The 25316-nt window shown below is 34.1% G+C and overlaps 1 protein-coding gene across 4 annotated transcripts in view; it reads right to left on the reverse strand.

The window, feature by feature from the left end:
- Positions 1–25316, reverse strand: part of LOC132204167 (LIM domain only protein 3-like) — a 155209-nt gene that overhangs the window by 8141 nt on the left and 121752 nt on the right. For all 4 annotated transcript variants that reach the window (XM_059632497.1, XM_059632516.1, XM_059632488.1 and 1 more), the window contains 3 exons: positions 12211–12311; positions 11523–11660; positions 10799–10924 (listed from right to left, as the gene is read on the reverse strand). In XM_059632497.1, coding sequence (XP_059488480.1) covers positions 10799–10924; positions 11523–11660; positions 12211–12290 — 344 coding nt within the window. In that variant the 5' untranslated portion in view covers positions 12291–12311. The remainder of the gene's footprint in view (positions 1–10798; positions 10925–11522; positions 11661–12210; positions 12312–25316) is intronic.

The following is a 25316-nucleotide window of genomic DNA, read 5'->3' on the forward strand; positions in this document are numbered from 1 at the left end:
TGTAAGACACTTTGCGCCAGACGAAACACACAAGAGCAGTTTTTTCTTCTCTCTCTCCCCACGGCCGGAGTGCAAATTTTTAAATTATTTATACAAACCTCTCTCTGGAAAAGTTGCGCAGTTATGTTTGCACTCATTACAATGTTAATTGAACTTTCGGATAATTTGCATAATTTACAAAGTTATTCTTTTACGGCGCAATTGCCAAACTTGAGCTTATTCGGCGAGCAATGATTTTTAATTAACTGAATTAGAACGCACAGAGTTCCGGCGGCAGAGACACTCGACTATCATTGCCAGCAGCAGCTGTAACTGATTATTATCATTTCATTGTCTTTGCCAGCGTCTGCCGCTGACGTTTAGGAGGCAGGTATCTCATCCGCCGATAGGCAACCAGCCGCATCCGTTGAGGTGACATTGTTCTGCGTTTGGATCCACGCAAGTGATAGTTTTGACATTTGGAACAATGGAGAATAATGCGCGTTTTGCAGATATAATTAGTTGGGAACGTGTGTAATTTGATGAGAGAAGGAGTATCTTCGAAAATTAATGGGGAATTTTGTAACATTACTGATATTCATAGACTCAGTGGTTCTGCTACAAAAACCAAGCATACAAAATTACTTGTGTGCAATGTTTGAAAGTAAATTTAAAAAAGGTTAATTTATGTTTTATATGTGGAATTTTTATTTTCAAAACGATTTTATTTAATTATTTGATTTAAAACACCAGTAGATACAAATTATTTTCTACTTCTTCTTGCATAAAGATACGCAATTAAAAAAATGTTGTAATTGATTTATGCACTTTGAAATAAAATTGTGTGTAACATTGATGAAATTTTAGGTTGATTTCCAAATCTAACATTTTCCTTCCAAATAATTTGAAAACGTCAAAATTAGAAAATAAAAATTAACAAATATGATATATTATCGATATCTCTTTACATCTGCTCAATGTAGAGATATCATTATCAAATTGAGAAAGAATGATTTAAAAAAAAACGCACCAGTGCTATAATATTGATCTATTTTTTGTATTTTTTTCCTTAATCCATTTCAGACCATTTGTTACAAAATATTTTCTTTGCATCTTCAACTTCATGCACCATTTGATATTAAAAAGACGAAAGAAAATCATGCGTTTTTTTTTTTGCATTCAATAATTTTGTCCTCGAGTCATTCTCTTGTGTGGCTTAAACAACCGATGAAGCAGAAGGCTTTGCAGATGACAAACAGACAAGCGAATGGCCCGCGGTCGCGCCCGCTACAGAAACCAACAGACGAGCCCGCGGCTTGCGTCGCTGTTTGTCTTTTGTAGAAAGCCGGCCACAGAGACTTGGCGAACTGCTTTGATGGTTTCCGTTCGGCAAATAATCATGCATGCATACACGATTCAGTAATAAGCCCTATCATTCATCGCTGCTGGCTGTGTTGCGGATCGGTTTATCTCGTGAGCATCGTTTCATTGTAAATACTCGGTGCACAGATCTGAATGTCAAATTCTCCTTGGTTGATCCATACTCGGGGCTTAAAATCATATTTAAAAAAGTGTTAACTTATAATTAATTAATTTAAAGCTAAAGCATCAAAATTTGAATTTTAGCTGGAAGTGGTTGAAAGAGTCCAAGGAAAAAATTTGTTTAAATTTTGAATCTCTGTAAATATTTATGTTTAAAAAAATTCTCCATTCATCCGGAAGCAAAGTAATAAATTGAAAACTTTATTCCAAAAAATAAATTTTTCCAAGATATTTATTTCATTTTAGTTTAAAAATAATGAAAAATAAACTTTTTTTTATGTTCCTTCTTGTGCAAAAACGCTACAATGCACGTGAATTATTTAAGGAACCGGGCAAACGAAACAATAAAATTACGCAGCTGGTGGAATTTGTGTCGTTTTTCGCTGATTGCGATCACGAGCGGGTGGAATTTTCAATTTTTGACGTGATTTTTTCCACCAGAGGAATTCCTTCCGCGTGGTCGCACCGCATAACAGCAAACACAACGGACAAAAAACAAAGCGAAATCTGCAGCAGCTGTTGATTTATTCATTGCGTGGCGCGGGACGCAAACAAAACAAACAGCGCAAAAGGCCATCATCATCATTTTTGTCTATAAATTAAATTTCCAAACCATATTTTTTAATTATTTGGTGCGCTCGGCCGACGCGCGCAGTGACAATGTTTTATGATTGTGGTAATTTTTATACGTGACTCCACATACACAGAGGCTATTCAAATGTTTATCATGACTGATGATGAATGCCGCTATCTCTCTTTCGCGCGCTCGTGTGCAAATGCATCGCACGGCTTTTCATTAGCATCGCATACACACCCCCCTCATCAAACGAGCCGAGAGACTGGAATCACAACACAAAATACTGATTTTTTTTTCTATAAAATTTACGACAGTTGTTCAAATCGACTTCTGAAGTAAAAAAGTTTCCTGTCATTTCAATGAAATTTAAATTTGTTCCATTTCACTTAATTTATTTTGATATCAAACATTTTATTGATTTATTTTTGTCCTTCTATTTAGCTCATGAAAAATATTGATAGGGGGCAATTTTTTTTATTTTTAATACTAAAAAAACCAGAGGGTTAAGTCAGTATTAATATTTTTAATGAAAAAAAAAGAAATTGAATTAATTAATTAATTTTTTATTTATTTGTATTTAATGCAATTAAATATAGGTACCTTTAATATTCCATGCGATTTCATTTAAAGACATAAAATCCTATTGTTTTTATATAGCACTGATCAAGCTTGCATCGTTCAATTTTATTTTTAAACCCCGGCCGAAGCATAACTTTGAATGGATATTATGCAGCCGTTGCCAACAGAGCGGTCGCGCAGGTTGCCTACCCCCCAAACGATGACTCTAAATCCAGTCTCACGGCGTCTATTGTGTTTTGTCCGCGTTTCTGTTTGGATTGCCTCGGTAAATGAGCTGATCAATTTAGAAGCAGTGATGGAAAGGTATGTTTTATCAATCGGTAAATACGCTCCGCGCCTGCCAATACATATTCCAGCCCTATTATTTGGAGCGCCAATTAAATTTCAAAATCAATATCAAAGTAGTGTCGGTGTTGACTATGCTAGATTTAGTTCCATTCGTTTGGGAGAAAGAGTTGGTTAAAAGTTTTCTATAGGTCGGATGCGTTTATTTTTTTATCTCCGGCGAGTCCTCATGTCTTGGAAAGAGAGAGCGAAAAACATTTCACTTTAACAAAGTTTGGCACTATCAGTAGTAATGTAGTAGTTTTATTTGTTATCAGCGGGACCCTCCGTCTTTTCCCCCGCCGTAATTTACCTGACATGTAACTTTATAGACACGCTTATCAGCAGAGTACTTAGAGCGAGATGCTGCAACGCTTAGTGGTCGATTAGCGCTTAACTGCGAGCTGATATCACAGACGCACGCCGGCTCCATTTATATATCGCTCGATCCACGCGCGCGCGTCCCATAAAGGTCGATCCATCAAATTCGTACGTGGATAAATCACCAATGCGTGGCGTCGCCAGAATTGATTTGATTTTTAGAATTTTCAATAAAATTTTATATTTGTAAAACCTCCTTTAAAAACGAGTTGTATAATAAAAAAATTATATTAAATGCCTTGACTTGAGCTTGAGGTGACTTTTTAATTGAAAATAAATTGCAGTTTCATATAAACAAAATCACGTTTAATTGATTTCATATTAATGTTGTACATAGATTCAGAAAAAAACAAAACAAACCCAAGAAATTTCCTCTTTAATTCATAAAATTCAATTGGATATTTTGTCCATTTTGAGTTTTATTTGCAGCGCGTACGTGCGAGTGTCATTTGAATAATTGGCCAAGCGTGAACAAAACTACTTCAGCGTAATGGCAAAACGCGCACCGGCAGAAAATTCAATTGAAATAAATAATCGAGCTCTCTCTCGAATTGATTGCAGAATTAATTAATCGGGGGCAATTTGGTTGGTCGCGCAGCGGCGACAAAAGATCACTCGAGAGCAGTAATTGCTGTGTGCGTCCCGTATAAACAGCAGGAATAAAAGCGAATTGGCCAAGTCGTTATTCAAATGGAGGTAATTTCGCAATTGCAAACACGGCCGGCTCCACCACCAAGAGCTGCAATAATAATGATAATAACGGCCTCGCTTGCACATGTAATGTAATGGGTCTGATCGGCGGTGCCGTTTTGTTTTAATTCATTTTCGCTTCGATCGCATATAACGACTTGAGTTGCGAACCGAAACCCGCGCCACGTTGTTTTCCTCGGGAATAATTCATAGCCGGGTCCAAATCCGCGCGCGTGTGCGGTTCGGCTTAATCGCCACACGCAGATAAAGAAGAGAAATAATGTCATAAAAGTTTTCCGCCGAATAAAAAGGCTGTTTGCGGCGAATGACGCGAATAAAAGGAAACACACAAAAGTCAAGAGTCGTTTTGGTTGCGTGTGCTTGGATTTTATTACGGCGCAGTTTACTTTTCTAAGTACCGTGTTTTATGATTTTATGCAAATAGTTCCCTCAAGACGTGTACTTCCGAGATATTGAAAAGGATAAAAATTGATTAAATTACTATTCAGAAATTTTGTGAAATTATAATTTACAGAATTTCTAGAAAACAAAAATTGTTTAAACAAATTTAACTTTAATCTTTTATAATTACAGAAAGGCCAGATTTGAATAGAATTGTATGATGGCGAGCTCACATATGAACTTGAACGCGCCAGTTTCTCTCTCTCCCGAACTGGATAATAGATGAAGATGAGAGCGGGTGGGTATCTGTCAGTGCGGCTGGCAGACACACATTAAATGTTTGATTAGCAGCCTTTTTTGATTGACACGAGCCGCCCAAGGCGTCCCACAAGCAAGTTTGCGCCGCAGCTAATATAGCTATTGGGCATGAAAGAGCGAGCTGCTCTCGCTGTATGAAACATTCACGCCATGTCAGCCTTTTCTGCGATGCCTGTCTTACTTTGTACCACCAGCATACAAGTTTTGGGACCCCTAATTGCGCTATCATGTTCCTTCCTTCAACAGTCAAACACTTGCTTGATGCTTATTCCGCACTCTCTGCCTCAAATTATGTCCGCCCTGTGTTTCGTTGCCAGAATCTTCGTGGGGAAAGCGTGGAGCAAAATTAATTGTGCTTAATTATATTCTGTATAATTTATAAACTTAATTTTGTTTTAATTGCAGATTTCTCTTTTAATTAATTTTCCTTTTATATAATTCAGACGTAGAATTGAATTTTGTAAAGCTTGCAAGGAATTTGTAAACTTTTTACTTTTTTTAAGCAAATATGCGCAATAGAATGTTAGCGAAATGCAAATTATCAGAGTTAATCCATGAATATGATAAAATTGATGATACAAGATGGATTAAACATTTTAATTAAGAGAACGGCTTGATGAAAATAATATCATTTTAAAAAGTAATAAAATAAATGAATTGATGAAATGATGATAAAAGTTAATTTTATTACAACTTCTTGGTTTATGAATGAATAAAAATTTTTTTTATTGCATCAGCGGACTCTTTCTAATAAATCATTATTCAAAACTCTGACTTAATATTTCATAAAATGTTCCATCATGAAAAACCAAGTTTAAAAAACTTAATTAATTCAAAACCCAGGCTGCAAATTGCAGAAGCGTCAGTGGCGTGTGTGTATATTCAGCGGTTAAACCGGCGCTTAATCCGCGCCTGGTAATTAGGCAGCACACAGAGCGCAATCAGTATAGCGACGGGCAGGGCTTAAACTCAGGTGTTGGTCCATAATGCGGCTCGAGGGATTGCTCGGCGGAATTTGCCGAGAGATGGAGAGAGAGAGATGATGAAGTTAGCAAAGTTAATACACACAAGGCGGTGCAAAAGATTATCAGACTATGTGATTAATGAAGGAGTTACCCTAATCCCCACGCAATTAAAGTTAACTTAAGGTCTAATATATCATTCGGGATATAACGCGCGCGAGGCCCCTCGACTAACTCGAGCTAATTCCTGCGTGTCATTATACACGAGACCGGCTACTTATTGTTATGCATTGTGCCTTTCCGCACGTGTTTTGCAATTTACAATTGTGTGGCTCGGGAGCAGAGCGAGAAGAAGTTTGGCGTGCACTAGACGACCATTGTGCTAAAGCGCCTACTGGGACCGAAGGCGGCTTTATGCCCGTTGTGGGAAAATCGCAGGCAAACTTCTGGTCGCGCGAGCGCGCGCGCTCGGCCAAATTGTTATAAATTTCAAACCGCATGAATTATTCACGCCGACTAAATTAGCCGGAGAATCGTTCTGTTTTGGCTCCGTCTCAACCCCCTCCTGGTTTCTTTCGCTCTTTAATTACATACACGGCGCCGAGAGGGAAAGGAGGAAAGTTTGGAAATGTTCTCGAAGAAATTTGGAGAACGCTTCGTAATGAATATTCATTGGAGAGGTTGTAAGAAAAGGGTAATATCCTGTGGAAATATGATCAAAATTTTAAATTTAGCTGTGAAATAAAATTATCAAATCTTCAATATACTTTAAATCGATGAAATAAATTATGTTTATATAAATTTTTATAAAATTAAAGAAAATTTGTTTTGAAACTTTTAAATGAAATAGATTTAATTGAAACCAATTTATTTTTATAAATTTAACATATGCCCAGAATGAAAAGTAAGTAAATTATTTGAAATATACAGGCACCTATTAGCAATAATGAATAATAATTGATGTTAGTAAAATAAAAGGAATTTTAATATACAAAAGACAAAATTCATATCGTGAAAAACTTCCGATTTTAATTTTAGAAAAATTGTGTGCAATTTGAATGATATAATTAAAATGAATTATATCTCAAGCAATTAATAAAAATGAGAAATGATTAAAATTAAATTAAATTTAGGAGTAGAGAAATGGTACATTAAAAATAACATGAACATTATAAGATATATTTTTCATGGAATTCAATTTTTCAAATCAAGTTTTCTCGTTACGTTTTTTCCTCAGCATTATTATTCCAAGGGTCTTTTGACTTCGGCTGTCGACGGCATTGGAAATAAATAAACAAACGCGGCGGCGGTGTCGTTGCTGGGTTTCGTTTTGTGATTGAAAGTCTTCCTCTCGTTTTGCCACCGCTTGTTTCTTTTCATTCAGACGGGGCAACAACAATGTGCAACAACACCAGAGCAAAGATTGACGCCGCCGCTCTGACGTGAAAAGCGGCATTTTTGCCAATATAGTTATTTATTTTTCAAAACCAGCGAGCTCTGCCACATGACTATTCAACGCAGACGTTCCTGTAACAAAACATTGGATTTTTCCAGCTCGCGAGCACCATTTTTCATTGTGATATTTCCTGAAGGGTAAAAATATGGGAAGGAAATTCACACAAAATTCAACAAAATGTTTCTGTTTTATATTAAAGGGGTTGGAAAATTATCAGAATAAATGAGTTTCTAATTTAAAACATTTTTTTAATGCGCTTAGGATCGAAATTGTTAAATTTATTAATTTTATTTTTCAATTCCCATTAGAGATTGTTTAATCAACCAGACACTTTAAATTAGATTTAATCTCTATCACTATTTTTTTCGTGCATAAAGAAATATTAGAATCTTGATAGCTATATAAAGACATATAAAAAGAAAAATTCAATGAAGTTATTTGTATTTTTAAAAGGTTCCATTCTGAACATTTAAGATTTTTTTTCCTTTATGATAAATTTTCTTTAATTCACTTTATATTTATTCTATTAGTGTTTTAAAAGCCATTTTTCAGAGTGTAATAATAAAAAGATTATTTAATTTTAATATAAAATTTGTGAATTTTGGGAAATTTTACTCATTAACTTGCAATCTAAATTTGTTAGTAATTTCCCCCTTTGGTTAAAAAAAAAACTAAACGCAAAATATTATTTTAAGATTTTCTAGTAGACCTTTACAATTTATTTAACATGAAATAATATATGGAAAAATTAAAATTAATTAAGTGAATTCTATTATAATAGCCATGCTATGAATTTGAAAAAAAAAAATCTTTTATTATTTCAATAAAACAAATTTGTTTTGTCACTTTCTGTGTGAAAGGTTAGAATAAACGGGGAACTTGACGCAACATAAAATGCAAGTGACACTTTGAGAGATGGAACAAGCACTAAAGGCCCACAATGTATATGTTTTTCCGGAGCTCGTATACGCGTTTTTTTTTTATTTTTGGACAAGAGCTTCTCGTGTCTGTATGTTTTATGAGGATGGGGAAATCTGCCTACTGCGTGTGTGAAACTCGCAGTACGTGATGGCGAAAATAAATATAGCCTGGCTGCGTGGTGTGTGCGTCTGTCTTCTTAAAAGAGCGCTAAAGTTATGAATGCTTAACGCGGCTTTGTCTCTCTTTCTTGCTACACCCTCTTATACACCCCTTAGGATCAATTCTCTTGAGAGAGAGTGGATAAATATTGATGGAGTGCCTGCTCGCTGGTGCAATATCAAAGCAGCTGCCGCCTCATCTTTTGTAATCTGCCCACGTGGCTGCAGGTTTCGCAGCCGCGTGGAATAAAACACGCGAAAAACGAGAGCAGATGCAGCCGAAAATCTCTCTTATTGCCTCGCGCGCCCGGCCATTATTGCCAACGCTAATGCATTTTTGAACCGACCGCCACTGCACTTTTTCCATTTTCCGTGGGGGGATTTTATTAACTGTTATTGCGGAAAATGTGCGTGAGTGTGTTCGTCAGATTTGATTTTTCCATAACATGTATAAATCGGTGAAATGAAATTGCATTTTTTTTTATGGATCTGTAACTTGACTTGGTACAGCATAGGGGGTATTTTTATTACTCTTGCTTACATGCGTTTGTTTGAAAAAACACAGCCAATTTTTAGAGCTGAAGAGAAAATAGATGGAGTTGAAAATTGTAACCTGGAAAAGAAAATAAAGTTTTTCAGCAAATATCAGCTACCTTATTTTTATTTCAATTATTATTTGAAAAATAGGTTTATCAAAAGATAGTGATTATTTTTTATAATTAAAAAAAGTACCAAGAAAACAATATTCAAAGTAAAAATATTTTATGATTTTTAAAAATTAGTGGATATAATTAAATTTCCTTTTTTTAGGAAAACAATTTGCAATAAATCTTAATTTCCATTTTTTTTTTATTAATTTTTTTTATTCTCATATGCAAACTTGCAATATTGAGCCATACAACATCGTAAAAAAACCTTTTTTTTTTAATAAAACGGTACATAGTTATTTCGACTATTTTTGTTTATGTTTACTTTCCAACAATGTTGATAGGCAACAAGTTGTATTGTTGGAAAAAAAGAGATTCAAAATCACTGTTGACTGAAAATTCATTTTGTTGGCGTTTGAAAGTTTTGAACCATGAATTCTCCACTTTTCGTCGTTTTTCTCGCATTTTGCGTCCTTCGAACAGCCTCCCTTGAGAACGATTCGACCCCCTCGCTGCATCCTCTTTCAGAAACAGCCTCCTGCAACGTGACCGGTCCTTTGACCGAAGATGGCCAGTGCCCACTCGGACAGTCCGACCTAGACTTTGACTACTACTATGAAGAAGAAGTTCCAGAAAACTCGACTACCCTCTCAACCGAGTTGCTGTCGGACGCTCAGAATGAAACTCTGGCTGACCAAAATCAGACTAATGCCGCGGCCGAGGGGGGAAAGGGCAACGTGCAGACAAAGGAGATCCTCAAAAGTGAAGAAGAACTGCACAAAACCCAAAAAATGGTTCTCTACGTCACCCTATTTTTCGTGGCAATCACGTTGATCGCCTCGCTCTGCGGCTACTTTTACGTCTGCCGTTTGAAGGACAACTCAGTTTATGTGCCTGTTATTCAATCAGTTTGATACAATGTGATTGTATTCAACACTTATGAGAAAAGTTTTTCGCCCAATGAAAATAAAAATCGTTATTATATAATGTGTCTATAAATTTCTTGAACGTGTTAAATTGAAATCCGGATTGTTTAAAGTTCAAAAGAAACTTTTAACAGTTTAATTATATTTCATGTTAAATGAAAAAATTTTCTGCAATATTTGTTAAATTCGATGGTAAAAATCATGCTTATTATTACTGAACTGCATTTTTTATAATTAATTCTTATCCTTGGTACAATAATTTTGAATGGATGTCGAGAGCTAAAAAAATGGCTCATAAATATTTATCATTTTGAAGTGAGTTAATTTTTATGTAAAATAAAATAGCCTTTTTTCCAGTTTGAAAAGTTTGCCAATTATACGGAAGGAGATCAATGAAGGTGTCACCAGAATGGATCAATACCCGAGAGTGAGTGATTGACAAAAGTGCTGAAACAACGCATGAAATATTTCGTCGCTCAGGTTTAAAATTTGGAGGGCAGATTGCGAGTCGCAATTTATAATGATCCGGCACAGTTAGTATCCATTAGGCGCGGCTAATACCTCGACATATTTCACAGTTAAACGCGGCAGCCGAGCAGAGACCAGGCCATTCATCACCTGGCGATTTAAACTCGGACACTTATGCAACCCGGCGGGCAGCGCCAGGAATCGCCCACGCCCGCAATAATCACCGGCCATAAATTTCAATGTTGGACGCAACACCTGCGACTCTTGCGGAGGAACCACTCCTCTTCCTTCCTCTGATAATCGGCCCGATTTCGTCGCATAAATTCCCGACCCTAATGTCTTTCTTATTTTAATGCGCACTGGAATAAATTCGCAATTTGGCTTCCGTTCGGCTTTTATCAGGAGCGCGATTTGAATTTTACGGACGTTTGCATGCCAATAAGGGGTGAAGATAGCGAAAGGGCGTACCTGTGATTGCACTGCTGACAGGCGAAGCACTCGAGGTGGTACACATTGGACCGGGCGCGCATCACCATCTCAAAGGCTGGAATCACTTTGGCACATGCCGCGCAGTACCCCGTGTTTCCGAACAACCTTGAACAGGAAAAGGAGTAAAAAATTTAAATTAATTTAAATTTACTGCAATATCATATTATGATTTCTTGAAATCAATATTATATTAACCAAGGAAAATGACAAAAAAATTATCAACCTTGAGGAGATTCCATACAAATAATGAGAGGGATTGCTTTTCGCTTGAAAACTTTGTCTAGAATTTCTACTAAAAAAGGTAATCAATGTGTTGTAATATGGGAAGATGGGAAGGATGGATTGAGAATTTTGATTAAATTTTTCCATAAAATAAATGAGTTCACATAAACGTGATTAAGGAAATTTCTTAAATTCTAAAATATTAATATAATAATTCTTCTAAATCCCATCAAATGAAATTTTTGTACATTAAGGGTGAAAAAATATTTTTTAAATCGTTTCAAATTAATTCTCAGCCAGTTCTCAACTTTACATTTTTTCAATTCAATTGATTATTAATCACAATATTCCAGATTTAGAGTACAATTTTGCATGTAAAAAAAAAAATACCTTAAATATGGAATGAAAGAATTTTGTTTGTTCAAGCGTATTTGGGGAGGGGCCAACAAGTGACCTACAAATTGCTAAAAATATAAATCACCTGAGATAGTCCCGTCGACAGAGGATGAGATTTGCCTTGGTGTACAAAGTTGATCCCACCTCGCCCAATCTGCAGTCGCAACAGCCGCATTTCAAACAATCCTCGTGCCAATAAAGGTCAAGCGCCTTAAGCAGAAACCTACATCAAACAAAATCTTTTACTGACAAGAAATTTTTCTGTAAATGCAAGTTCAATCCTTTGCTATTCAATACATAACCATAAAATAAAATCGTTAAAAATGATGAAATGCAAAGTTATAAAAATTATTGCAAAATCTGATTGTTTATTATTTTTCAATGCTATTTCAATGATTTATAATTTATCATTAAAAAATTTGCCTGCATTATAATTGATAATTGATTTTCAATTTGCGTAAAATTTTTTGTTTCAAAGATCTAAACTAAAAATTATATTGGATCCATCTCATTACAGTTTCCCCGTATGTTTTTTAAGCTAATAAACCAAAAAATATGTAGATATGAATACATATTTTATTTATTTTGAATATTTTTCTTTTCCATAATTCACAAGATCAATGCAAAATTAAACAAATTGCATATAATCTGATTTTTTATTTTTCTAATAATTTATTTTTCAATTAATCTATCAGCAATTTAAATTTTAAATTCATGCTCAAATTGTTTTGCTTTAGGAAATAAATTTTGAAGAAGTATAGACTTAAATTTACCTTTCAGTGATTCGTTTTCCGCAACCGGCGCACTCCTGCGATGCCTTGGTCTGAGGTTCCGCTTTGACGTCCATGGTCATGCTGGCCGTCGCGCTTCACATCTGCAACAGAAAGGCCCGACCAATTAGGAGACCGGCATTAATAAACAATTAGCACAAGTGTCACTCGCAGACGCGATAATTAACTGGCGCGCTCTCTCGCGCAAAAACATATTAAAATTGGCCTCTTCAAAACTCTCTCGCCCCGGCAATATTTTTATTGATTGCGTTTTTAATTAAAAAAATAACAACAGCAGCTCTCTCTCTCTCTCTCTCTCTCTCTCACATCAGCCGTCATTGTCATCAAAGTGAGCAAGCAAGCCAGCTAGAAATTTAATTTCAGCTTCATGTCCACGGGTTGATTAAAAAAAGAGCGAGTCGACGTACGGACAAATGAACGCGGCGTTCGGGTCCAGAAGCATGAAATACAAATTATTGTGTGTATGTGAATGGAAAATACAAACAAAACGCACACGGCGCACATTTATTTGACAAATTAAATGGATCGCCCTCAAGTATACTAAATTTATTGTACCAATATGGACAAATAAACACCAATAATACATTCCCTCTCCCAAAATGCAATGCGATCCAAATTCTCCAATTAATTTCTAAATAAGCGATTGGCATTTACAATTATACATATTTAGATTTGGCCCATCAATTATGTGTTATGTGTAAAAGGTATAATTATAAGCATCGTCAATAAATTCAAATAAGAAAAACCATTAATGCGGTCTACGGTAAATGAAGAAAATCTTTTCACTACTGAAGTTTTCACAAAGAATATGATATATTTGTAATCATTGTAATGATCTGTGCTATTGCCTTTATATATGTATATTTGAAGTTAATATTGCAAAAAAATTTAATGAATGGCAGTAGCACACTTTTTTTTAATAATATCATGTGTTAATTTAATACAATGAAAATGGAGAATATTGTGAAATATAATTTGTAATTACAAAATAATAAAAAAAGACTTATTTAAAAACTATAAAAATTCCCATAATTTATAATTTCGTGTATTTGTTTTAAGCTGGCTAAAAATCTAACAAGTAATTTCTACTTTTATGTCAGTTACACTGTATTGTACGCTTGATATCATATCAGTTTGAGATGCTGAAAATTGAGATCGCGTCCACTTTAACATAATCAAAATATCTTGGTATATAATTTTCAGAAATTATTTTGATGATAAAAATGTTTGATTTTAATTCATAGCTTGCTAAGGAATCATTGAAAGTTTAAACCTCTTTCTATTTTTGCCTACCTAGTAATTTTAATGTAAATTTTCCCTTAATCACTACGCAATGATCTATAAGGATATAAATGTGCCTTTTTATTTATTTTTTTTTTTTTTTTAGATTTCAGATTTAAAAAATTATGTATCAACTGAGAAGATTAATAATAAAAATTTGACATAAAAATCAATTAATAGAGTCAGTTTGATTTTCTCTGAATTTTAATATAATAATTTTACCTCATTCGCTTACAAAATTGTATTACTCTCTAAATTCGTAACTATATTTTTTTATGCTCAGCGCAATTACAGAAATTTGCCTCCACGTCGTTCGTCACAAACGGACGCACGAGTGTCACAAAAATTCATTTCTGGCCAGCACTGCTCCTGCGGGTGACATTGCCATGCTGGGGGACTTTGTGCTCTCGCTCGCCCCCTCGTTTTTCCTCTTTTCACCATCTCATCAGCGGTAATTTGCGAGGTCATGCCTGTCAAACTTTTTCAGCGCGGAAAATTTCCATGCGCGCGTAATCGAGCGTCAGCAGAGAGAACAGCTTGCTGTCAATCAGTCGCGAATCGTTTCGCGCACACAGCCTGTACACACGCACTTTTTTGTTTTGCCTCATTGCTTTAAGTGATTGATTTATGATTGGCTCTGTGAAGAGAGGAAAACGAGAGAGAGAGAGAGAGAGAGATTTCCATTTTTTTCAATGTTTTTCATACCAGATTTTTATTCCAATCGACATCTGACCATCGAACTGACCCTTGAGTGAAATTTTCCTGCTAAGCGCAAAAAGCCGTTTTTGTACGTTTTTGTTTGACTTTAAATACAAATTTTAAATCAATCATTCCTAAACAAATTGTATTATTGATCAGTGCTTTTTATTACAAATAAGGCCTTCCAAAAAAAGCCCTAACATAATATTCAAAGCATATTAAACATGCAGATCTTCTTTCTGATGTTATAAAAATAAAAGTAATTGAAAATGTCAAAAAGTGTCAAATTTAATCATCTCAATTAATTTCAATGCCTGATTTTGAGGAAGAATGAATTTCCAATAAAGAAAGAATTATCAAAATATTTTTTACAATTACAAATTCCATATTTTATTAGAATTTGAGTGATTAATCATGTAATAATTTCTGTTGATGGAGTTAATTATTATAAAATAAATAGATTGAATTTTACTCATATAATTTCAGTACCATCTTGCACCACCTTCACTGAGGAATCTGATAAACACGTTTGATCAATCTTACAATTAGATTAGGTTTATTGAGGCTGCAGTGACTAATGTATGTAATTATGATAAAAAACAAAAAAGTTCATTTTAGATACTTAAACAAGAATTGAATGTAACTTGTTAAAAAAATCTGTGAGTAAAGAATGATAAAAATTATAGAAAATATCTTATTTAATTTAATTTTACAATACATGGTTAATCTGATTAAAAGATTAAATGAAAGAAGTTAAAATTATATTAAATTTTAATTTTTCTACATAAATTAACACAATCTGCGCATTCACAATTACAAAGTGTGAATCTCTGTTGGACGAAAAACACCAGTGAGAAAATGCTTTGCCAACAACAGTCGTGTGCGATATAACGGCGGGTCTCGCTATAAACGAATAAAACACGACTATCCTTTCCCTTATTAATTAGCTAATGACATTGTAATGTAATAATTAAAGGATCCATTAGCGGTTAAAATAAAATGACATAAACCGGTGGGTGTGGACGCGGGGAATTTCGGAAAGTAGCATATTATGTAGCCGGGGTGTATGGATTTCACATTACACGGCGAGAGAGCGAGAGCACTTTTAGTAGCGGCGCCGCTGATGGCAAAGCTTTTTACCAGCAATGACAAGGAGGTTAACAAAAAGCTGGTCCATCCATTGATCAGCCAGCGGTAATCAACTGGCGGTAATAGAGCCAACAACGCCGCAAAAACACGCTTTTCCATTTACACGCGATAAAAAGCTTTTCTCTCGGGCTCACCAGAAAAGTACATATTTCATCACAAATGCCCTCGCGGTTATAATTATAAAAATTGTCAAATAAAAAAAAAGAGTTCAAAGAGAAAACGTTCGGCCCTCGAGGCGAATCGCGCTGCTAATTCGCGTTGTTATCTCTTTTTGTGGCGGCCCTCGAGGCTCGATGATAGTGTTTGCTGAAACTCCATATCCAGTTAAGTGGCAACCCTTTGGTGAAACATCCCCTCCACGGCTGGCTGGCTGGCTGGCGTGCGGCCCACACTCGCGCACACCATGGGAGAGAATCGCTCTGCATTATTCAGCCGCAGCCGCGCCGCCGCTTTGTCGGTCAATTTCAAAAGGTTTATGAAATTTTAATTAAAATCAAGTCGGCCGCACTCGGCCGCTCTGCATCAAGATTGAATTAATTTCGAATTTATATTCCCTTTGTGCTAATTACGCCCTCTCCTTATCTTTAACATTCGAGCGTGCAACATGCTCTTTTTATCTTCCGACTAGAGATGCACAAAAGAGCGGCCGGGAAACTACTTCAATCGCTCGCACTTTTAGCAAACGGTTGTAGAGAAAAAATTTATTTTGAATATAACTTTATTCTATTTCCTTAGGAAAAAAATTTTAATCATTGGTCTCGCTGACTTGAGTCTTACGCACACATAAAAAGCTTTAAAAATCACTCATTACTTCGAGATAGTTTACCATCATAGAGTCTAGAAAAATTGAAATGGTAATAATATTAAAAAAAAAAATTTGGAGAAGAAAAATTAGATCACGCAACTTTCAAAATAACATTACAAATTTAACAAACATGGGAGTTTATTTGCAAAGAGAGGGCGCCGTAGTATTCATTAATTGTTAATAAAAAACAAAAGCACTTCAATTTTGCGTATTTATAACTATTTAATTTAAACGTTTTAATTTTAAATCAATATTAAACCCATAATTTAGATATTAAATCTATTTTTCTTTAAATATTTATAAAATTGTAAGAAAATAGAGAGGCAATTAAACCTTTTTCACGTTTTAACTCTACATCTACAATTTTTTACTATTGCAATATCGTTCTAACATATGTATTTAATACTTAGTCTACCATATCAAAATTCACTTCGGCAATTTATTAACGAAAAATGGTGAACAAAGATGTTGATGATGCATAGCGTGAACATATGAAAAACCAAAATTAATTGTATTATAATATAATATTTTACCCACATTATTTACAATGGAGCATAATTCCACAAATTTATAATAATTATAATAATAATAATAATGCTAATAAGTAATAATGTAGAACAAATGTTCTGATTAACTGAAACTCTATTTATTACAAATAATTATTTGGTTGTAATAGATTCACCATAGAAATATTCAAAAATTTGTGATCTTCCATCTCTAGAAAATGATTGCTTCAATTTCTTTCTAATTTAAAATTCTGCCTATTAAAAATTTGAATATTTTATGACGAGGTTAGACAATACTGCATTCCAAAAAAAAAAAAGATAAAATACAATATCTCAATTGCAAAACAGGGCTTCATTAGAGCGATCATGATCAGGGAAAGCTCTTGGAAAGTCTGATGTTTTTCCTAAATAAATGGAAAGCATTTTCATTAAATTAAGCACATTTTTATGGCGTCATTCCTTAGTATGTTATTTTACATTTATAATAGATGTCCTCATCAACTTTTACCTATTAGTATAAAAATCCCTAGAAAAGATATAACGAAGTTGAATAAATAATAATATCTTTAATCCGAAAGTTTTTCTATTACCAGTAAAACACTGCGAAGATTTGGGAACTGCAACGTCCATCAACTTAAAACTTAAAAGCAAGATGAGAAACTGTGTGTGCATGCACGAGTCATTACTGCAAGTTGAAAGGGAGTTTTGCATCTCTGTTTTTCCACCGGCGGCGCATATATATCTCCTCTCAAAGCGATAATTTATTTCAACAACGCGCGCACGGGGGCCGAGCGTGGTCTCTCTATCATTATCAAAGAAGGGCATGCAGAGTGTTTGCAAGTGGTGTGGCGCGCGCGTTATTTTTTGAAAAGCGCGTGGCTGCCAGCGGCACAAACATAGAGAGGCCGCTCATTTGGAGGCGTAATAGGCTCAATCTGTTGGTCGGCCCTAGTGTCATCAACTTCTGGATCCTCTTTCTTTCTCTCTCTCTTATTAAAACAGAGATAACGAGGTCGCGCCACGCTCCCTCCCTCCCGCGCCTCGCGTAATGAGTCTTGTCATTACAAGCACATTGTTGGAATTATTTTAAATTTTTATCAACTCTCGACGGCGTGACACCGGAGGCAAGAGTGCTGTCAACGCGCGGAGAACAACACGCCTTTCTTGCACACCAAATGCAGATTTATGCAAATCGACGATATGACACGAATTTGCTCATAAGAAAAGCTCCTAAAAAATATGAAAGAAGGCAAAAGCAAATAATATTTTTGAATGTTATTTATATAAGACTTTCCTTTGAATTCTCCAATATCTTTATGGGGCAGTTTGCAGTTTGCAAGTTTCAATTAAAATTTATAAAAGCGACTGTATTATATTGAATTTAGTCTGTATTAAATTCTCTTTCCTTGGTTTTTTTTTAAATGTGCTAAAATTGAAGATTATTTGGGCAGCAATGATAAAAAAATCATTCGCAATGCATATTAATTTAATATTTTAATGTAATTGTTATTGCCACAAAGAAAATAAAATCCAGAAGAGAACACAAATGCAAATTTTTAAATAAAAATAAAAATGTACGGCTAAAAAAGTAGCTTATTTGATAGAAATTAAGTGCTTTGCATTCAATTCCAAATATTAAAAGTCATTGAAATTTACTTATTAGATAATTTTATGAAACTTTTCAAATATTTTTAATTATCATCAGCTTTGAAAAACGAGCCAGAAATTATTATTTTACTTGAAATAGGAAAGTGAATTATAAATTTAATTAAAAATCAGAAGATTACAATAAACTGTGTTGTGCGTCTCTGCATACTTTCGCTATTACATGGGGTTAAGGGTTAACTATTTTGTGCAAGGGGTTGCTTCCCCGAGATCAAAGGGCAAACCCGGCGGTTGTTATGTCATTCACGTGTCTCGTCAATCGCGACCGATGGAACGAAATTCAAATTATCCTACGAGGAATTTGCATTTTTATTGTTTCAGCAGCGCGCGAAATAAAATAAAAACACGCAAGTGTTGTTTTTCCTTCTTTGGTTCCCGCTTTATTTTATTTCTGTCTCGTATTATTTTAAAACGGAGAGGAATTTTCTTTTGTGTATTTTTTATTTTATTTCGAAAATCCACTCTCACTGCGGCGGGGCATAGAACGTGCATACAAATTCGCCTGCTATTTATTTTTTAACGTTCCTTTCGGTGACGCTGGACGCGGCGGGCGGAAAAAAAAGCAGGTAGCAAATAGGATTAATTTTTGTGCTCGACTGTCTCACGTGCGGAATATTTACTTTTGCACGCGGCGCGCGTGTAATAAAATGTCGCGCCGGGCGAATTACCATGCACGTATACATACACCTGTGCACACCCAGATAAAGGGTAGATAGCGGCGGGTCATTTGAGCCGAAACATAAATATTAGCCTCTCCGCCGGCGCGCAAACCATTCCAGCAAGGAGCAACTTGAGCGCGAAATTCCACGCGCTTAACCTGGGGGCTCTCCAAAATGCTTTTTGCTTACAAAAAGTTTAACAGATATTTTATATAAACATATTCAGAACATATTTTAATTCAACTATTATCTACTTTTATATCATTTGTGTTAAAAGTATTAAAAATTTATTTTTTTAAATTTGATATACTTGAAATTTTTGACAACACTATTTACCTAAAGTAACATTGAAAAAGTAATTGGTTAAAGTAATTTTCAGTAATATAAAAAAAATTATTTAAATATAAAATTATCTCTTGTGTATGGTAATTAATATTATGATGGGTCATTACTGTCAATAAACACAACAGCGGATCTAGTTTAAAAGGTTAGAGTGTTCGTTAATAGAAAAAAATTATTATAGATCTTGAAAAGGAATGCTACACCTGTCGCTATTATTAATCATTAAATTTATATTTCTGACTTTATATTTTCAATCCATAGATTTTTCTCTGATATTATGTTGCTGAATAAATTGTACAATGTTTATTACCATAGTATTAATGGCATTAATAATATCTGCATCTAATGACTTACGCACTTGAAAGTTTTAATTTTTTTTTATCTTCTATAGAGAAAATTTATTAGACACCAAGGTGTAGAAAAACATAATATTATATGCTGTAGATCCAGATTTTTTAAATTTTACAATATATTTTTTACATTTTCACGCGGCTTCTGCCAGGTTCATTTTATTTGAAGAGCATCTAAAAAAAAATGGTATACAATCCTATTTGGTTTCCGCATTTTATACATAATATACATTTACATTCAATATTTACACTGTATAATAATTATAATATTTACAATAAAGGAACTGAAACTTGTGACATGCACATCAAGTTATGGAATGTCTAAAATCTTTTAAATAATTATTTATAATTATTTGACATGACTATTTAAGATTTTATTATCAAGAAAACTTTAAATTACATCAAAGGCAATGTAGAACAATACATAAGAAACCGTTTAATTTTGTTTCCATATTTTTGAAAAATATAGACATTGTTTAAATCGCAGTTCGAATTTTAAAATTTTTCTTCCATGACGTTTTCCTACCTTTCATATTTTTTAATAAGATTATATGATGCTTTAGCTGATATTATAATTTATAATTTTTGACAAGCTTCTTTCCGTCAGTTTACAATAACTGTAAAAAACTCTTCAAAAATTCGGCAAGTAAACAAGAACAAAAGTTTTTTTGCTTCGCTCTTATTAAGCACAAAATCTTTAACATAATAATGAAAAATTTAAGAAAACAACCAAATCATTGCTCGAAGCATTTTAAAATCAGAAAAATAGCATTAAAATTAAATGAAAGAGCCGCCTCAACACTTAATATTGCTTGGTGCAAGCTCAGTTTTTTGCTTCGCTCTTATTAAGCACGGAATCTTGTATTATTGAAAATTTTTGAAAACAGCCAAATCATTGCTCGAAGCACTTTGAAATCTTGAAAAAAGCTTTAAAATTAAATGAAAGAGCCGCCTCAACACTTAATATTGCTTACTCTAAGCTCAGTATTTAATGATTTTGAATTAAATCAGCTTATTGCTTCATTAAAAATATCGGTACAATTTAACTGGTTACAATTTTTTTCTGATGAGCCCTGGAGGCTCAGTGAGTTCTCCATGGTATAGTGGAAAAATGCCCGAGTCGGTACGGAGTGGCCGCGCCCCGGCGTTATTATTTATCTGCTCCCTCGGCCGGCGGGCGCGCGGGCAAATTTTATTATTGTGCATATAAAAAATACAAAACGCGCGGGTGGGACGGTATCTAGTCGTTGTGACATGACGGTTTAATTAAAAAACGGCGGCGCCAGTAAGAGAGAAATTAATTTCTTGCCGCTGTAAATAATAACTTTTTACACCGAGTGGGCACAAAATACAAAAAATAAATGATAAAAGCTGCCAGCTAGCTCTCGCCGTTTTATTATTTTTATTGTGATTGTTGTTGCCGCCGTGCGAGTGTGTGCAAAAACAACTGCTTCAGATATTCTCTGGAGCGGCGATAAATTCCTTTGTTCGGCGCGGCTTTACCACCGGAGGGAAGAGAGATATCCCTACGTGTGTTTAATGTTATTTCGGATCCCTGCGCATGGAAAAAAGCTCTTCGCGTTGAGAGAGATAAGTCTGTTTTTACGTCTCTCATTCGCTTATTCATTCGAAATCCTAAAAAAAAAAAACGTGTAGAGATGAAACTGACGGTGTAGTTGCTAATCCAGTGGAGCAGAGATGACTGTGTAGGATTTGAATATCGTGAGAGAGGGAAGTTTTTATTTTGTATATTTCCAGTGGACATTATATAGAAATGCATCCAACCGAGTTTGAAATTTGAGGATTTAAAATTTTGATCACAAATTCTATTTACTCGTATCTCTGCAATTGACAATGAGAATTTATTTTTATGTAATTTTAATTTAGTTCTGAAGAGTCTGATGTAATTGATGATATGAATCATCAGTTATAATGTCAGGTCTGATTCAGTCTGATTATGTTTAATGATATTCTATTTCTTCTAATAATATGATAAACGTAAAATTATACTTATACACAATCGGCATATCGTAGCCCCCATAAAGATTTAATTTCATTATAACATGCATGGAATGAGAATTTGTGTTTGCATTTATTTATTTGATTGCTTAAATGCATTATCAAATGTCAAAATCCTTTGATTAAAAAGAAAATGGTTCAAATTTATCAGAAAATGCATTTCTAGTTATTAAAAAAAAATTATGCAATAAAAATATAAATTTGTTAAATAAATGTTTCTTAAAAAAAATATGACGTAAAAATTAATTAATAAATATTAATATTTTAAAAAATATGTTTCTATTAAATTTATTTAATTTCTTTTAGTTTCAAATAATTGATGTGACTTTACACGCTCTCACTGCCCACACAGATGACATAATTCACAAAATGACCTTAATAATAATTTATACCTCACATGGTGTGTCGCGCCAGCAAATAAATATAGTGGCGGAATGTTTGCCGAATGGCACAAAACAGGGGGAAAATATTAAATTACGGGCTTATTGCGCAATTTATTGGCGGCTATTAAACAGATTAACTGAGGAGCGGCGTCGCACGCGAAATAATTCAATTGGGCCTGGTGTGTATGAAAAGGAAATAAAAGTTAAAATATATTGCGTTTATTGAGGTATAGTGGCCATTAAAAGCATTTGCTGGCACAAATTATTTGACGTTCGTGCTGGGGCAAAAGTTTTCTTTCTCTCCCACGAGTGGGGAACATTTTGGGTGGCAAAAAATGTAAAAAGTTTGCGTTTGCTATATGATTTCTGAAAGGTAAAACTGTCTAAAGCAAATAATACACTTTGAAACCAGTTCATAAAATTGTATTTTAGTTTCATTCACAGGTTTTCAAATTTAATACAATAAGGTGAATCGATTAAAATATTACTTTCAATACTTTCTCAGTTTTATAATAAATTTTGATGTGAAATGTAATCAAAGTATCTGAACACAAAATTAGTGCAAATTGAACAAATACATTTTTTTCTAACTCTTTTAGTAGTTCAGAAAAGCAATATTTTTTTAAAGGATTCCGCGTCAGTAAATTTCAGCTAACTATCATAAATAATTGACGGCGAAATTTGCCGAAATTCGAGATCGAGCCGGGGAGCTTAATTCTGAAAAATGAGCGGCTGCACTCCGACGCTGTCGCCGCCGCGATAATTATCATTCATGTTTTGGCGTGCAGGCGGCGGCGGCTGCTGGTGATCATTAACACTGATGGCGCGGCACATTAAGATATTAGGCAAACACACGCCCGAACTACACACACCAGGGAGTTTGACGGCGCGGCTAAACGAATTACTTCAGCTCGAATTATTGCTGCAGCGCACACGTTCGACGTCAGTGGATTGACATTGACAATGGGTCCCCACAATAACCTCCCTCGTCATACTCAAGTTCGAGCGTGCACCTCGTCTAAAACAATATGCAATTTTCGGTTTGTAACTTGCAATTGAAAATTGGCATATATAGTTTAAATAAATGCTATTGTACGTGGATTAGAAATGATGCAGACAATAAATCTAACTTTTCAAGGTAATTTTGATAAAAAATGTAAATTTAAATCATGATTATTTATATTTTTTTTTAATTTTATATATTGAAAAAAAGTAAAAAGTAATCCAAATTTAACTTAATTCAAAGAATCTTGTAATTTTTTAATGAGAGTTAATAATTATAATAAATTAAGAGCTGTTATATGCACGGCTTTCACAAACAGTTTTTAGTTTCGTAAAATTATTTCCGCTATTCATTCTTGCAGTTAACGTCACTTAGTATTTTTGACCAAGGAGCTCCAATGATGGGGCAAAATAGCCCAATATTATATATAATGGCATAAATGGCTCTTTATGTTAACTATTAATGGCGATTATTTAATCAAAACAGGTTAAAATTATGTTTTAAGACAGTCAAGTAGGCAAAATATGTCTGAAATGTTTTCAGCTATTTTGAAAACAAGATTTTTAATAATGTCGTTATTTGAAATGAATATTTTAAAATTTCCAAACACAAGATTCTAGAATAAAATTATCAATAAATGGATACTAGAATTTAAGCAAAAATTTAGTGAAAGCAAAAATATACTCAACAAAAGTATAACTTTGACTTCCAGTAATTACCGTAATATTAAAAAGTTAAATTAAATCACTTCATCTTTTTACTGATAAAACGTTTATGCAAGAAAATTGATCAAGATGATATTTTTCCCAACCATCTGAAATAATATAATTTTATTCGTGATAATTCAACGAGAAAAATTGATTTCAACCTACGAATGGAGAGAATAATGAGATTTATATGCAATTCTCCACCCTTTTCATCCCTTTTGATAAAAAAAAATGAGGATTTGGATCACACTCTGCAAACCATGTAATGCCAACTGGGACGCGCACGGGACAAACGCGGGGAGCAAAAAGTGCGTCACCAAATTTCAAGGGAGCGCGTGTGTGTGTTTGCGAAAGCGGCATTATTTTTATCTGGACAGGCGTGCAGGCTGGTCGGATGCTGATTGGTCATGCCGCGTGTCCGGATTTGCATTCATATTTCACCGTGGCCTGCCACAACTAATTACCCTTAAAAAATGAGCAAACAGCTTGTCAGATTAACCACGCATGAAAAAATTGCACCGCGCATATATGGACAATGAAAAAGAGCCGAGCTAGGGTGGATGGAAAAAATAATGACAGAGAGCCGGCTGAAATTTTTTATTTGCCAACTAATCGCATTAAAACGGGGAATACCCGCAGGCAGTTTAAATATTTCACGGGTGATGCTTGTTGGGCCTCAAATATTAATTGCGCGGGAAATGAGCAGCTTTGTTTATATCAAAAGGAGCTGCCGGGCTCGATTTTCGCACAACATAGAAAAAATGAATAAAAACGAAACGGACGGAACAAAAACCAGCTGTCAATTTCAAGCTCCCCAATTTTCCACTTTGTCGCTTTGCCCATTTTTTGCAACAATTTTTGACGTTTAAAGCTCCTGGTTTTTATTTTTGTTTTGAGCAAACCAAACTGATTAATCAATGATGATAGGTAGGAAAAAAGCAGTGAATATGAACGGAATATAAAAAAATGTTGAATAATATTCAACAAAACATTTCAGTTTTTGGCGGTTTTCCTCGGCTGATTTCTATTATAATATTCTTTGTTATTAAGTTTTATTTTTCACAATTAGTGGGGCTATATTTCAAAATAAAATAAGTTTAATTTGGCTGAAAAAAATTATGTTTAACAAATTCAGTCGTCGTAAGTAAAATATTTTTCAACGATAATTAATACATTCAATAGCCTTTTTGTAGCGTGTAGATTTGATTCTGGTTTTCTTAACCACATTTTTCAAGCTTTTATCAAAATCAAAAATAATTCGGTGTCAAGCCGAATATTTAAGTATAAATAGGCACCTTAAATTTTATTTTTATTGGTAGTAATTTTGGACACTTATAGTAATTTTCATTTTATTAAGAACAGAGGAGCAATTCCAATCATACAATCTTTTCAATATTTTTTCTATTTTTATTTTATTTCAAATAAAAGAAAATTATTTTAATTTTATAATTTAATAATCACTGGAAAGTTTTCATTGAGTTGAAATAATAATAAAATAATCATAAATTATTAATTACACA

Source organism: Neocloeon triangulifer, unplaced genomic scaffold (genome assembly GCF_031216515.1).
Source record: "Neocloeon triangulifer isolate White Clay Creek 2 clone unplaced genomic scaffold, ASM3121651v1 ptg000002l, whole genome shotgun sequence".
NCBI lineage: Eukaryota > Metazoa > Arthropoda > Insecta > Ephemeroptera > Baetidae > Neocloeon > Neocloeon triangulifer.